Source organism: Pseudorasbora parva, chromosome 10, assembly GCF_024679245.1.
Source record: "Pseudorasbora parva isolate DD20220531a chromosome 10, ASM2467924v1, whole genome shotgun sequence".
In the NCBI taxonomy this organism is placed as follows: Eukaryota; Metazoa; Chordata; class Actinopteri; order Cypriniformes; family Gobionidae; genus Pseudorasbora; species Pseudorasbora parva.
This window is the reverse complement of record NC_090181.1, coordinates 33045724-33062348: the sequence shown is the minus strand read 5'-3', so window position 1 is coordinate 33062348 and position 16625 is coordinate 33045724. Positions and strand designations below refer to the sequence as shown.

General features: G+C 38.8%; 1 protein-coding gene across 4 annotated transcripts in view; it reads right to left on the bottom strand.

Moving 5' to 3' along the window:
* Positions 1 to 16066: 16066 nt before the first annotated feature.
* kiaa0586 (KIAA0586 ortholog) overlaps positions 16067 to 16625 on the bottom strand; it is a 157239-nt gene continuing 156680 nt past the window's right edge. For 2 of the 4 annotated variants that reach the window (XM_067455914.1, XM_067455913.1), the window contains exon 33: positions 16069 to 16358. In XM_067455914.1, coding sequence (XP_067312015.1) covers positions 16210 to 16358 — 149 coding nt within the window. In that variant the 3' untranslated portion in view covers positions 16069 to 16209. Of the gene's footprint in view, positions 16359 to 16625 lie in introns of all 4 variants that reach the window. The other 2 variants (XM_067455911.1, XM_067455910.1) reach the window with 2 other exon arrangements.

Sequence of the window (16625 nt, the reverse complement as noted above, 5' to 3'; positions counted from 1 at the left end):
ATTGCCCCCGACACCCATCAAAATAGTGTCCAGCTTAGTAAGGACATCAAAATAGACAACCCCCACCCCCGACCCCCCACCAATAATTTAAGAAAAGTGTATTTAGTTCAGTTTTTAAATATCTATGTCATACATCTCTAAATATTTTATTGCAGTATAGCAGACCAGTGGTTTATAGTCTTTGAGTGCCTCTCAATCTGGGGACTGGGGTTCAAATCCCACCAAGAGCAAATTTTAGTGCTTTCTAATTCTTCAATATCTATGCATTTAAATACTGCCATATACTACCCATTGGTGTAAGATCAACATATTTACTATTATTTTTGGCTTGTAATACAACCCTACCATGGAAATTCAATATAGAAAATAGATGATTGTTTTTTTTCTAATGTCGTAATAATAATGTGATAATGTGAAAAGTTTTTTCTGTTCAGTTTAATATTTATGTATAGCCTACAAATTAACTATACCCTATTAAACTATGCATACTGTGTTATCAATATATTTAGTGGCATAGTACAGAGCTTAAAGATTTTGCCTCTCAGTCTGGATCCATTTTACTGAGTAGGCCCTGTACACTCTTTGTTTACAGCATGCTGTTCAGACCAAGGAAAATAGTAAGGGAAGTGTCACTGTCCATATTCTAATTGATTTTAAATAGTTTAAATTATATCTATATTCTTTGAAGTTTATTGGGGTCCTTGGTATTTATACAAAGGTATTACATGTGTTGTTACAATTGCCCCCGCATGGTGTTACAATCGCCCCCGCATGTGGGGGCAGATGTAACATTTGACTGGTAATGTTTCAATCAGTATTGTGACTCTAACATTGCTTGTAAAACAATTTGGTGAATGTTAACAAGTAGAACATAGATACAAGTTACCAACATACATTTTTTATCCAAATATTTCAAAAGGTTTTTGAGCAATGAACACATGACCAAAATGTGTTACAATTGCCCCCGGTCTCCCCTATCCAAAATGAGTAACTTTAACGTTAGAGGGCAAATGTAGAGCAACGAGGAAGAGCCTCATCAATATTTGGTCTGACGAGCATGTTTCGAAAATGCTAGAAAAAACACACAAAAAGCATACCTGGCTCTTCTCATCAAAGTTCCTGTGTTGCCCATTATTAGCAGGTGCAGACGACAGAACGGCCGTCTCTGTTCTGCACAACGGAGGAAATCCTGCTGCTGCTGCTGAATGTTTTGAACATTTTATGAGCTCTTCATGAGTTCTCAGCGGGTAAAAATAATGCCACATGTACACGCATAAAATGATCGCGTTTAATCCGGCACACAGCGTTGTTTTGAACATTTCATGAGCTCTTCATGAGTTCTCTGGTAAAAAAAATAATGCCATATGTGTTACACGCATAAAATGATCGCGTTTAATCCAGCACACAGCGTTGTTTTGAATGTTGTGAACATTTCATGAGCTCTTCATGAGTTCTCTGGTAAAAAATAATGCCATATGTACACGCATAAAATGCCCGCGCGTGTAATCCGCACACAGCATTGTTTTGCATGTTCGGTAAACGAGCCTCTACGTCATATAAACCGACCAATCAGGTTGTGAGCGTCTCCCTGTGCCTTTGGTTCGGTAACTTTAGGTTCGCTGTTAAAAATGCCCGTGTGAACGCTAAGCGGACCAGGACTATTATGTTTGTTTTTGTTTTTTGGTCCGGACCAAACTAACCAAACGAACCGAACTACAAGTGTGAACGCAGCCTAATTGACTAAAGTCAGTTTTCACAGTGCCTCCATCCAGGGCAAATCCTCCTCTGGCATATGTTTCATGGCTGGCATCTTTATTCCTGAACACACATATAATCAATATCCACCTCCAGTCTCTTTCCATCACAGTCTCCGTCTTCATGTGTGTATTTTGTCTGACGCATTTCACAAAGGTCACCTGGAACTAATACACCTTAAATCTGTGGAACCAAAACACAAATTACATGCAGGTTCCCGAGGACATGGCTTTCAGAAGCGGAAAATATCTGTAAGATTGGAAATAGAACAAACAATCACTGCGTTCCAGACGCACATTCCCCTCGGAACACAACACGGACCAATAAAACAAGCAAAAATGTGAACGATTTGTTCTTCTTTACGACGATTTGAGAAACCACTACATTTGCATTCATAGGCTGGTAAATACACAAAAAAACATTTCATGATAATTAGCCTCCATTTCGGACCCAGTGGGCGCATATGCAGGGGATTTATTCTGTCTGGTTTGGCACACTGCCCGAGGCGCAGCTCAAACACACTGTTATCCCACTGTAAGAAAGCAGCTGAAAACAGCAGGTATTCTGGGATGGCATTAGAAATAGACACTGCCTTTGTTTTTCTGGCTCCACCTGTAAGAATCTTGAATAATGTATGCTCTCTCAGGCATACACAAACTCCCGCACCAGCATCAATCTAACAGTCTTAGACACAGAGTATAGTCATCCACAACGGCTCTCATCTTCATGTAAGTGACTCATCTGGTTTTCTGTTGAACAAAGACTTCACTGACTTAACACCATGTCAAGACTGTCACACTGAATTTTAAAGCAACTTTTAAAAGTGAGTCGGCAAGATATTGACAATAAAGATGTTCAAGAATAAAGATACATTAGATTCACTTCAAATAAAATAAATAATAAAATATTTAAAAGTGTGTCAGCAAGACACTGACCATAAAGATGTTAGGAAATAAATATAATTAAATAAATGAAAATAAGATCAAATATTTAAATGTGTGTCCACAATCAAGATGTTGACAATTAAGTATGGGAATAAAAATGTTGATACTATAATCAATGAATCACATCTACCATAAAAGTTTATTTATATATATATATATATATATATATATATATATATATATATATATATATATATATATATATATATATATATATATTCGGGAACACTTCCAATAGCACCTGATGTACTCGTTACATCATAAATTGAGTGGTACCTACGCTAATGTCAGTCTCTCTGTTTATCCCGAGGTTTATCCCGGATCCGGGCCGTGTCCGGATCGGATGGTGGACCTGCGTCTGGACATGACCAACGCATCCTGGAGTGTCTGCTGAGACCGTGTCAATTGGTGTCTCCTCTGAATTTGTCTCACCGGCACGTATTCCTGTGATGCAAAGCTGAATTTTGAGCATCATTACTCCTGTCTTCAGTGTCACATGAGCCTTCAGAAATCGTTCTAATATGATGATTCACTGCTCAAGAAACATTTATGATTATTATCAATGTTAAAACAGTTGTGTAATTGTTTTTTTTAAGGATTCTTTGATGAATAGAAAGTTCAAAAGAACAGCATGATATAAAGCTTTTCGAACATTGTACTGCCATTTAAAATTTTTATAAAATTTTTGTTAAAAAAAATCCCTTCAGACCCATTTAAATAAATCTGGTATATAACATGACACAGACCAACTTCTTTTTTCCACTATTTTCTGTAATTTAGTGGAAACGGCCCAAACTATCTGCAGGTTCCTAGAGCACACAGGGCGGGAGTTACACACTTTCAAAAATGAATTTATAAAAAAAAAAATCTATATACAAAAAGCGTATACTTACACTCAACATATACTTACATGTTTATGACTTTTAGCAGTGTTTTATGTCACTTCAAAGGGTTTCCCGTAAAATAACACCACAATTTTGAACCTAAACCACTGTATGTGTGAATGGGAAGCTTTTCAATTTGGGTAGGCCAAATCCAGGCGGAAATCCCAAAAAATGGTCTTGGAGTGTATGTTTCTTGAGGCTCATGTGACACTGACGACCGGAGTAATAATGCTCAAAATTCAGCTTTGCATCACAGGAATAAATGACATTTTAAATATATATATTCAAATAGAAAACAGTTATTTTATATTTTAATAATATTTCAAAATATTACAGCATTTTTTTTACAGTATTTCTAATAACATAAATGCAGCCTTGGTGAGCAGAAGAGACTTCTTTAAAAACATGTACAAATCTTACCGATTCTGAAACTTTAGTTAGTGTGTGTGTGTGCCTGTTTATGTGGACACAAATTTGTATAACTAGATGGGTATTACACTGGTATTACACTATAAATGTGGTTTATGAGGACATTTCAAATGTCCTCATAATTCAAATAGCTTTAAAAACATACTAAATGATGTTTTTTTGAGAAAGTAAAAATGCAGAATGTTTCCTGTGATGGGTAGGTTTAGGGGCAGGGGCAGTGTAAGGGGACAGAAAATACGGTTTGTACGGTATAAAATCAATTCCGCCTATGGAGAGTCCCTGTAAACCACATAAACCAACGTGTGTGTGTGTGTGTGTGTGTGTGTGTGTGTGTGTGTGTGTGTGTGTGTGTGTGTGTGTGTGTGTCTGTCAGACACAGACGCGGACAAAGAGTGATTAATAATTTTTATTATCAGAGGTTTATGGACACAGATGATATTTATGAGGGTTGGTGACACTCAGATGAAGGACGATGATGGTGAAGACGATGAGGATGGTGAAGACAAAGATGACGAAGGAGAAGATGATGATGATGATGAAGAATGTACAGGTGAGGTCTTCTATGAAGGACAGGTAGTCACGGTTGGATTGGTGCAAGACCAGACAGTGAGTGTGAAGGTGAGGAGTGCTTATGTAGTGTTGCTGGTGATGGTGCACAGGTGATCAGAATGCCGGTGATGGGGAACGAGTGGGTGTGGCAGTGACTGATGGCTGTAAGGACGTCACACACACACATTTTATATATACGTATCGTATGTATATATATATATATATATATATATATATATATATATATATATATATATATATATATATATGTTTATATATATATATGTATTCTAAAACGCTAGTGTGTTTGTGTAGGTGTGTGTGTGTGTGTGTGTGTGTGTGTGTGTGTGTGTGTGTGTGTGCGTGTGTGTGTGTGTGTGTGTGTGTGTGTGTCTAATGTAGGCCTACACACACAGTAGGCCTACATTAGAAACTTTTATGTTAGATGCGATTAATCAACTTAACAGCACTAGTTCAAATAAAATATAAAATGAAAAGATTAAAGGTGTGCTAGCAAGATATAGATGTATAGAATTTAGTTTAGTTAAAAAATATAAAAAAAATTAATGGAATAAAATAAATTAAATTCAGTTCAATCCAGCAGTGTTTGGTAGGACAAATTATACGAACAGATAAATTCAATTATGTGCGATGAATATTGAAGTATGAACCGGCATAGCAACAGACTAAAAACACACTGAGCACCTTAGCAACCACATACTCTATTCACTAGTCACACTGCCATACAGAAGTGCATTGTGATGCCCACTTCTCTTTCTCTGTACAGCTGCTGAAACAGCTGTGTTTCTTTGGTGCGGCGGTGGAGGATAAAAGCTGCTCTACTTCCTGTCCTCTCAGCACGCCTGCCATCTCCGGCTCTGAGGATATTGCTGAGGGTCAGCGTCTGCGCTCAAAGCAAATATGAGACATCTGCTTCCCTCAGCCTTAACCTCTTACAAAATAAAATGACATTGGTGCCTTTGATCGAACATTTGCATTATGATTTCATGCTATAGTGTACAAATGACTAGCCAACACTATACGTGTACGCCTTTGCACACCTTACAAAGCACTTCAGCAGCAATAGAAGGATTAAAAATCAATCCTGTTTGCAGATCAGCTGAGTCAAACTCCCAGAAGGCATTGGCTTACATGTCCAAACCACTAATGACTGCATAATTGATAATGGAGAATCATCATCGCGAGATCACATTGGAGAACAACATCGCTCTCGCTCCCTTTCTTGTTCTTCTTGATGGATGTGCCCTGATACCCCTCTTCCCACAAATCAATGCTTTCGAACTCGCTCATATTCCTATGGCTGGAACAATGCAGCTATCCCAGACTCAATCTGTGCCAAGGAAACTGTATGTCCATCCATCATCTGATCTGGCAGTGTGAACACAGCCTGATTTCCATAAACACACACAGACAGCTTCCATCTGTACGCCTCCATTGGACGCCAAACCTTACGCTGCATAATTAATCTCAGGCCATGCTAGGAGCCATTAGCAAACACTTCCTTCTTATTTGTGGTGAGAGAGCAACAACAAACGAGGATGGATGTCTAAGAGCGTCTTCACATGGAGCCCGACGGAGTCACTTGGCCAGTGTCCAGCAGCCATCCTCCCCTGCGGTTCTCTTATCCATTGAGGCTCCATTAAAACCCCAGAGCGAGATAATCAAACCCCTCCCAAACACCAATTAACAAGCATTCAGAACAGTGGCGCAACACTGCAGCATGGGCCAAAAAATCTGCAGTGTCTCCAAACAAACTCTCATATCTGACTATGAGAAGTTGATAGTCCCATTAAATAAGCTCAACTCCCCATCGTAGATACTTGAGCTGTATAAGATGATGCACAAATCTGTGTGTGTCTGTTTTATATGTATATGTTCACACACACACACGTCATGTTTCCATGTTTTATGGGGACTTTCCATAGGCGTAATGGATTTCATACTGTACAAACTGTACATCCTATCCCCTTACACTGCCCCTGCCCCTAAACCTACCCATCACAGGAAACACTCTGCATTTTTACTTTCTCAAAAAAACTCCTTCTGTGTGATTTATAAGATGTTTTCCTCATGGGGACCTAAAAATGTCCCCACAAGGACAAGGGTTTTGGATATTGCCATCTTTGTGGGTCCCCATAACGTAGGGATTACCAGGCCACACACACACACACACACGCACGCACACACACACACACAGAAATGTGGAGACATTTCATAGGCGTATTTTCTATCCCCTTACACTGCCCTGCCCCTAAACCTACCCATCACAGGAAACATTCTGCATTTTTACTTTCTCAAAAAAAACTCATCCTGTATGAATTATAAGCATTTTGAAAAGTGGGGACATGGCCAATGTCCTCATATTTCACTCTCTCCTTGTAATACCTGTCATACCCATGCCATTATACACATTTGTGTCCTGATATTTCACAAAAACATGCTCCCAAACACACACACGTTCAAAAGTTAGTGATCTGTAAGACTTTTTTAATGTTTTTGAAAAAAGTATCTTATGCTCACCAAGCCTGTATTTATTAGATCTAAAATACAGTAAAAACAATACTCTGAAATATTATTACAATTTATTATTTTAATTTTAATATATTTTAAAATGTAATTTATTTCTGTGATAAAGAATCATAAAGCTGAAAAAAGAATCATAAAGCTGAATTTTCAGCACCATTACTTCAGTGATCCTTCAGAAATCCTTCTAATGTCCTGATCAATGTTTTTTGAAGCCCAAAAAAGTGCATCATTCATTATAAAAGTAATCCACATGGCTCAGGGGGTTAATAAAATGTCTTCTGAAGAGAAGCATTGCATTATTGTAAGAAAATGATCCATATTTATAACTTTATACACTAAAATAACTAGCTTCCAGCAGACGGCCTAGGCATTGGTTACACCAAAAGAGTAACCCCTGACACTATGTACGACATTGGATGTAGAAGTAGCGTAAGCTTTCAAACAAACAGGGCTGTGCAACTAACTCAAGCTCCTCCAACATTTCTCTTTAAAGCTACACTGTGTGATATTTTCCTCCATCTAGTAGTGAAAAGATATAAGACCATCCAGTGAATTATAGTTTCTGCTCCTCTCAATTTCGATTTCGTTTCAACTCCTACGGTGGCCGATTTAGTCATGGCTTTCAGTTCGACCTCTTCGGTGAGTGTTGCTTCAACTCAAGTGATGAGGTAATTTTTGAAAACTATTATAATTTGCAGTTATTTAATTTACCAAATGATCTATGATCTATGATCTACGCGAGGAAAACTATCCTAGACGCCGTTCTAGTGTTATGCACAGCACACCATTATATAATTAGCCAAGCAACAATAAAACTTCCAATATACACAAATAGGCTGAATTAATATTACCTGTCGAGAAGAAAGCAGGCAACGTCAGCGTTCTTTTTAAAATCGTTGCTCCTCATGAGCACTTTCCATCTTGGAAAGGCCACTCCAATATTTACTTTTGGCTTGTTGATTTGCCTGTCGCGTTGCCGTCTTAATTCTCTTTTCCGCTTCCTTGGCGACTCTGATACATATCCCGCAATGTTACTAGGTCCCCGACCTGGGTCGAATTCGGTAATCAATTCCGGGATGTGGTTACTTTCACACAGAAGGCGACCCGGCAATGTTCCGTGAATATTGCGGGTCCGACGGTCCTTGCTTAAGAGTGATCCTCCATCATCATATAGCAGCCTCAAGCAATCCTCCTCTTCACATTCGACACTGCCATCGAGTGTAAAAACGCGAAAAGCAAAGCTTGAATTTACGGGTATGTCCCTCTTTGGCAAATGTACTGTTAGGGGTTAACAGCTTATGACCCAGGACCAGTAGTGAAGAAATGAAGACAGAGTCAGGATTGCAATTCATTAAAAGAAAAATTTACTTAGAATAGTTTGCAGTTTCAAAAGCAGAAGCCAGCTTCAAGTCTCACAAGGAGTTCGTAGGCCGCGCTCCCTCTCTCACCGTTTCGTTGCCTCGCCCTATCGTACATACAATTGTCCCAACAATTATACCGTTTTCAAGGTCTTATCCACGTCATTACTGCGATGTGGATGGTTCTGATTGGCTCAGAGACAATGCACAGTCATGGTAAATTTCCACTCAAGTCAGTTAATCTGATGCACGTTTCCAATGACGTGTCACTTGTTGACGCTTTCACCCAGAATTAGGCCCGTAGTGACCTTCCAGATCTGGAGCAGGCGCCAGCCTGCCCAGAACAACAAGTCCACCCATCGCTTAGGGTGCCCATTGTACACCATTCTGATCTGTAACACAGAATATTGCGCACATACACAGATACACAGTCTCTTCCAAGGTTGGAGCTGATTAAGCTCCAGTTCTAACTAGTTCTTACCAAAACATACTGATAACATGTGCTTTCTTTTAGTGAGAGGGACACACAATAGTACAGGCAATATTTATCTTGAGTCTTTAGTGTTGCAGTAAAAGGAAATATAAAAGGAATAAAACATAATAAATTAAATGAAAGACAAATCCATATTTCATATCTGGAAGCCGGGCTAAGTGAGCAAAAGCTGTTACTGCACTCCTGACATGTTAGGGGTGTGTGATACCTCAAATCCAAACACATGACCTTGTTGCCAGTGTTTAGTGACACATCACACATCTCTAGGCCAGACCCTCAGTAACTCCTCAGAGACCAAATACACACTTTAGAAAACAAGAAACTAAAACAAAATCATAACTGGATAGAATCATTATAATAATATAGGATAAATATTGATTAAAGTTTTGATTATGAAGTTAATTAGGATATAAATATATACAGGTATATTGAAGTGGCACTGGATTTCAAAATCCCCCCTTCAGTACTTTTAAGATGGAGGAGAAACATGGCGACCGCCATCCGAACCCTCAACACGTATGCATTTTCAATGGTATATTATAAAATTACAAGAATGCATTATTACTTGAAAGAAGTAAATATACATTAATGAGCACATATATTTTTGAAAGAACTAAGTGATTTTAGCTAAGAATAAACTAAAAAAAGTTACACAGTGTAGCTTTAAAAATTCTCGTTTTGGATTTTAAAGGGAGGAGCAAAAAATGCTATTTCATGCATTCTGACTTATTTAACAGTAAAAGAGTTGGATTCTCATGCTAAACATGTTCAAAATTTCAAACAAGGTGTTGGACGTATGACAGAGTATTTCTGTGCCAAACACAGCATAGCCCTGTATGACGCCATAAAGGACGGACTTCCTTGTATGGGCACTTCTCCAGAAAGAGCGCATGCGAGAGTGAGAGCGTGACCATCAATGAGCTTTGTTCGGGTTAAGAGAGCAGATCTTTGCTTTTGGACCACAACATCAACAATGCCACTAAAGAAATGTGTTACTGGTTGTGAGGGAAAGATAAACTTGTTCAGCTTCAAAAGATTAAATGTCTGTGTTTTGTTGGCAATTTGTCGGCAGAGGTCATTCTTACGCCGGAACTAGACTCGTACTGCCGTGACCGGAAGCCAGTAATTGTAGTTTATTAAATGGTTAGTTCACCCAAAAATGAAATCAGGACACACTACATAAGTCGTTATCTCAGGGTTATTTTATATTCTAAAATTATATTATAGAGCCACTATAGTGAGATGGACTTTGTAACGAAGTCTTTTGAGTCTTGAGAGAGGAAATGACATTGGTGTCAATGGAGGCCTTTCTGAGCCATCGGATACAAAATAAATAGATAAATTCATTTGTGTTCCAAAGATGCACGGAGGTTTTACGGGAGTTGAACGACATGAGGGTGAGGAATTGACATAATTTTCATTTTTGGGTGAACTAACCCTTTAAGTTACAAATATATTTTTCTTACAAACATGCATCTCTTCGCTTCAGAAGGTCTTTATTAATAGCCTGGAGTCTTATTGATTACTTTTATGATGGATGGATGCACTTTTTTGGGCTTCAAAATCTCAGGTACCATTCAATCCATTATAAGACAGGATTTTTTTTTTTTTTTAAATAACTCGGATTGTGTTTGGCTGAAAGAAGAAAGTCATATACACCTAGGATGGCTTGAGGGTGAGTAAATTATGAGATCATTTTCATTTTTCAACAAACCCTTTTTAAAGAATAGGTGTCCTGGAGACACACGGAACTGGTGAGTGTCTCAGCAGGTGGAGATTTCAAGGTCTGACACGAGGGAGTGATCTGTTTGGCAGGTGTTCAGGACTGAAGGTCACTCGGGTACAATCCCCACCATCATCCTGAAGCTTAACTGCAGTAATTCATCACCGGAGGGACAACAACAAAGCGATGGCACACTAAACTGGCCTAAATCTTCCAAGAAAGTCATTTATCTTTTAAAACTCTCTGGTCTGAGAGGGTAAGGAAGTTCTTGGTGCTTCTTATCATGACCCCAAACATCATTACTCAACGTCACTCTTGTAGTGGAATAAAGCAAGAAATCTTAACCAAAGCTGGTCAGTGTCCCAAAAGCCGCGTTTCTGCGTGGAACTTTCCCCAGGAACTAGGGACTTTGGGGTGGTACTCGGTGCGTTTTGACCGCATGCAGGAACCGGGTTTAAAATAAAGTTCTGGGAAAAGATTTCAAGGGCTCAAAACGGCCCTGCTTGCGAGTTATACTTTTTAAAAGTTCAGGAACTTTCGGAGGTGGGACTTGGACATGCTGATTGCTTGAGCTCAGCATTTTATTTCATCCTAAAAGTCTGTTGTGGTGCGTGCACCACAATTTAGTGTATTTTTGACTTCATTTGCTATTCAAATCAACAATCAAATTTCTTTCAAAAACATTAACCAATCTTAACTATTCCAAACATTTGACCGTTATGTATGCCTTTCTCTTCTAGCAAAGCAAAATGTTGACAATGTTGTCAACTGAGGCTAAAATAAATATATTCTAAAACTAACAAGCTATTAAATATGTCCAATCACTACATCCCCTTTGGTAGGATTACACCAACACGGGAAAGAAAACCGTTCTTGGGATCTTGGAAGTCATGAAATCCCAAAGCTGGCTTCATAAATATGTATGTCTCAGAAGTATCTCAGAAGAATCAATTAGCTGTTCATCTCTACCACACATAAAACACAAACACATTAGGGGCTCAAAATGGCTGCTATCATAAAATAACCTTGATATATGTACTTATCTGTAATCTATTTTATTACCCTACCCTCATCATTTCCAAATAAATGCTTTGCAGAACCACACTGGAGCTCAGAATCCTTAAGGAGCACCATAAAATGCTTTCTAAAGGGCTGATTCAATTCTAAACTGTATCAGGAGGCGGGTCTCATGAGCTTCATTCTATATTCCTATATCATCTAATTGAAATACTGTGCATTGGCATAAAGTTAATCTGTCGCTCTTGTCGTCTCAAATCATAACCTACGGGTTGCTGCAAACCACTGTCAGTATGAACACCCCTCTAATAGTTTAGCATGTGCTCCTCAATGTGCATGTGTAATCCTTTCCTTCCAGATGGAATAGTTGGGAAAAAACAATCCAAGAGTTTTCCCGAAAGCATCATCAATCTAAAGTCACTTTTAATAAATGCACCAAGTGTCACCTTTATTCTGCTTCTTCCAATCACAACTCACGCTAGAATTCTACCAGCTAATGACATTCCAAACAAAACAGACACTTGGCCAATTCCCTGAAGGTTTAAGTACCAGTCTCCACTGGAAACAGTCGCCTGATAGATGTAGATGTGGGGGAAGGATTTTACGTGAGGTTTCTCTGTTCTACAGGACATTTTAAAAGAAGAGTGGACAATGTCATGGTTAATTTCCTGCGGGTTCCTGTCTGACACATCTGGCTTTGATAAACAGCTGGCTAACGGGGGCTTTAAGAGGATTTTTTTAAGGGTGGGAGACTGATATGAGCTGACGGCAAAGCTTGGCCCACAAACCTAATCTTTAGAAAGCACTTTAAGGAAGTTTGAGTGATTCAAGGCCAGCGTTCTTTTTATCTGCAATTTAGCCCGGCTCTCCTTGTGGTTCTCTTGCATATTCATTATAATCCAATCAAACTGACCTCAGCTCTCAAATTCAATATGATGAGGTCGATCACTTAGTACTTGGACACACACAGCTGCTTATATAGTTAGTACAGAAGCTACATATCATTCACCCAATGGAAAGGAGAAGATGATTAAATCACATGAAGAGCAATAACATACAGTTGGTAAAATGTTGATTGCCACAGGCATTCATTTCAACTTGTCTCAGCGCACAGAAATGCAAATAAATGTTCAATAGTTTAACTATCACAAAAGTATAACCACAGTAATTGACCATCACTTACCATTGAAAATCACTTACCAACCTTGTCTGAAATTATATCTGATCTTTAATCTAATTTCATAAAAAGCTAATAAGTTTGTGCAAAGCAAAAGTAAAGCACTGGCTTTGTTGTGAATTGCATACTATCATAATATTCATAAACACAGTGTAGAAAAGATCACATTGAACTTAATCCTCTATTGCACTTGATTGACATTTCCATTTTTAATATCTTTTTGCCTTCATTTTTTACCTTTTTTTTTTGGTATAAATCCCTAACTAGATACCAATTACAAGGTGATTTAGATGACTTCAGCAGAAATCACACACACACACATGTGTATATACACCGATTAGACATAACATTATGACTTGATATTGTGTTGGTCCCCCTTTTCCTGCCAAAACAGCCCTGACCTGTCGGGGCATGGACTCCACTAGACCCCTGAAGGTGTGCTGTGGTATCTGGCACCAAGAAGTTAGCAGCAGATCCTTCCATTTCTCCATGGTCCAGTTCTGATGCCTCCTGTCCACTCTTGGCGCTTCTGGAGGTGGACAGGGGTCAGCATGGGCACTCTGACTGATCTATGGCTATGCAGCCCCATACACAACAAACTTCAATGCACTGTATATTCTGACACCTTTCTATCAGAACCAGCATTAACTTCTTGAGTAATTTGAGCTCCAGTAGCTCGTCTGTTTGATCAGACCACACAGGCCAGCCTTCACTTCGCCAAGTGCATCAATGAGCCTTGGCCGCCCATGATCCTGTCGCCGGTTCACCACTGTTCCTTCCTCGGACCACTTTTGATAGATACTGACCACTGCAGACCGGGAACACCCCACAAGAGCTGCAGTTTGGAGTTTCTCTGATCCGTCAAGCCATTATTTGGCACTTGTTAAATTCAATCAAATCCTTAAGCTTGCCCATTTTCTCTGCTTCTATCAACTTTGAGGACAAAATGTTCACTTGCTGCCTAATATATCCCACCTACTAACAGGTGGCGTGATGAAGAGATAATCTGTGTTATTCACTTCACCGGTCATAATGTTATGCCCAATGTTCTTAATGTTACAACTGTGTATATACCTGTACATACCTGTATATATATATATATATATATATATATATATATACAGGTATATATACAGGTATGTACAAAGTGTTTGATATATATATATATTCGGGAACACTTCCAATAACACCGGAAGTACTCGTTACATCATAAAAAGAGTGGCATCTACGCTAATGTCAGTCTCTCTGTTTATCCCGAGGTTTATCCCGGATCCGGGCCGTGTCCGGATCGGATGGTGGACCTGCGTCTGGACATGACCAACGCATCCTGGAGTGTCTGCTGAGACCGTGTCAATTGGTGTCTCCTCTGAATTTGTCTCACCGGCACGTCATGCTCAAAAAACTGTCTCCGGCGCAATAACTCCGATCTTTCATGTATTCATACTCTTGTGTAATCGACGCACCATCCTAAATAAACCCGTCTCTTGCGTGATACCCTGAAATTTTGAATATTCTGATCTAATATGATTTCTGACCTGTAAGGTTGCCAGAATAATAATCATACACAGTGTGTTAATAGGCCAGAGGAGAACTGGCACCCCGACTGAGTCTGGTTTCTCCCAAGGTTTATTTTTCTCCATCATGCCCTGATGGAGTTTTGGTTCCTTGCCACTGTCGCCTTTGGCTTGGCTTGCTCAGTTGGGGACACTAAAATTATGATCAAAGTTATTCAACTAATTATACAAATAAAATTTATGAATTAGGTTTTAATTAATTCTATAAACTATAATACTGATCTGCCAACATTGTCGCTATATGATAAATTAAAATGAGCTGATAACATCACTGTTTTCTCCAGAACGACTGTACAGCCAATCGTGATTGTAAAAGCGCTATATGAATAAAGTTGATTGATTGATATTCATTGAAAGTCTTTGGGATGTGCTGGAGTAGAATTAACAGAGTGCTTGACTCTTGCATTGTCAATACAAGATCTTGACCACAAAAAAAACGATGCACCTCTTGATGGAAATAACATCATAAAAACATAAAAATGACTGCAATAATGATCCAATCATAGACTCTGATTCATTTGCCTATTTAAGCTATAAATAGCTAACTAACTAAAGCACTACTTTACGTTTCTTCAGAGCAGCTGTGTATCATTGTGAGTTAGTTGTGTCTCTGGTCAGCATCACATCACACCATAGGCTTCTTCATTTCCAGACCTGCTCTGGCAGCTCTTATCAACTCCACTTATCGCTTCATTGGCTGCTCTACAGCTGTGAAAGCCTAACATTTTCCCAGATGAGCTCTTTATATATAGATTTCACTCTGTTCTTCTTATACCTGCAGAAAAACCAGAGTGAAGTGGATGAAGGGTTATTTGGTGCCTTAGTGCTCTGACACTGGAAACAACAATACTCTCAGTTATTATTTTATTCTTGAACACAATCTGCTGGGAGTTTCTGCGCCAAGGTCAGGATGCATCTAGATGCTTCCATTAAAGTCTCAGATGATATGCACTTTGCCGCTAAAATAGCACATACTTTTGTATTGATAGCGCGTTGGCTAAAATACAAGCACTTCTACTTTGTTTTCAGAGTAAGAAAATTTAGATTTTTACAAAAAAAATTTTTTTCAGCTATATGCCTGAGGAAGGTCATGAGACCGAAACATTGTAATAAAAAGTGTTTGATATCTTCTGCAAGTATCACTAGTGTGCGGGATTTCCTTTAACTTTCCAATAATTGATTTTAGAAAAAACTCTAGAGCTTTAGTGAATATTGGTCTGTTATTAGCCAAAATTATGGTTGACTCGACTCTCCAGAAGTAAAATGGACCAGACTTTATGGCGATAATCAGAAGTCTGGTTCGGCGAGACTGTTTCCACTCTTTCTCTCAGACTTTATCATGTCTTGAGTGCTGAAAAGGAAACAGGATGCTTATTAGACAGGCATCATCAGTGCAGGACACTGCAAAGCAGCATCTGATAGCAGCTATCTCTCTCTATCTCCCCCTGTAATGGGAGAAACAGCAGTCTGAGACTAATGATGTGAAAACCCTCTCTCATCAAGTAATGCACTGCACTGCCATTACCATGACGGAGAACAGCCCAGTTCGGACAGAATCAACCCGACAACCTGAAGTTAACCTGGGGCGAAACTGTGAAAAATGTTTTGGTTAAAATTTATTTGTATAAAAATGTACAATTACAGTACATATGGTTTTATTTAACAGTGATGCAAGAGACATGAGAAAGTTCATTATATCTTTTGCACTGACTTTCATCCAACTATGAGCTTCTGTAATGGTTTCATAGGGTCGTTGCTGTTAAAACACATCATTAGCAGAAGAGTCTGTGTCTCCTTCAACAGAGCTGAGGCTGACAGACTCCTGATCCTGTTTGACAGAGGGCAGCCTCACTGACATCACTCTGACATCACATCCTCCTCCTTCTGTGTGCAGAAAAATGTCTTCACCTGTGGGAAAACAGATGGAACCAACATTTGAATAGTGGCAAGTGACATGACAAGCTTATAACAATGCAAAAACGACATATAAACACATATATATACATTGTATAAATAGATTGTGGCCACTTTTAAGCGGACACACGATACTTTTATTCAGCAAGTTTGCATCAAAGTGGCAGGAAGATATTTATAATCTTACAGAAGTGTTGTAAAAAAAATTCTGCTCTTTTGAACTTTCTATTTATTAAAGAATCCTTAAAAATTTCCATCAAA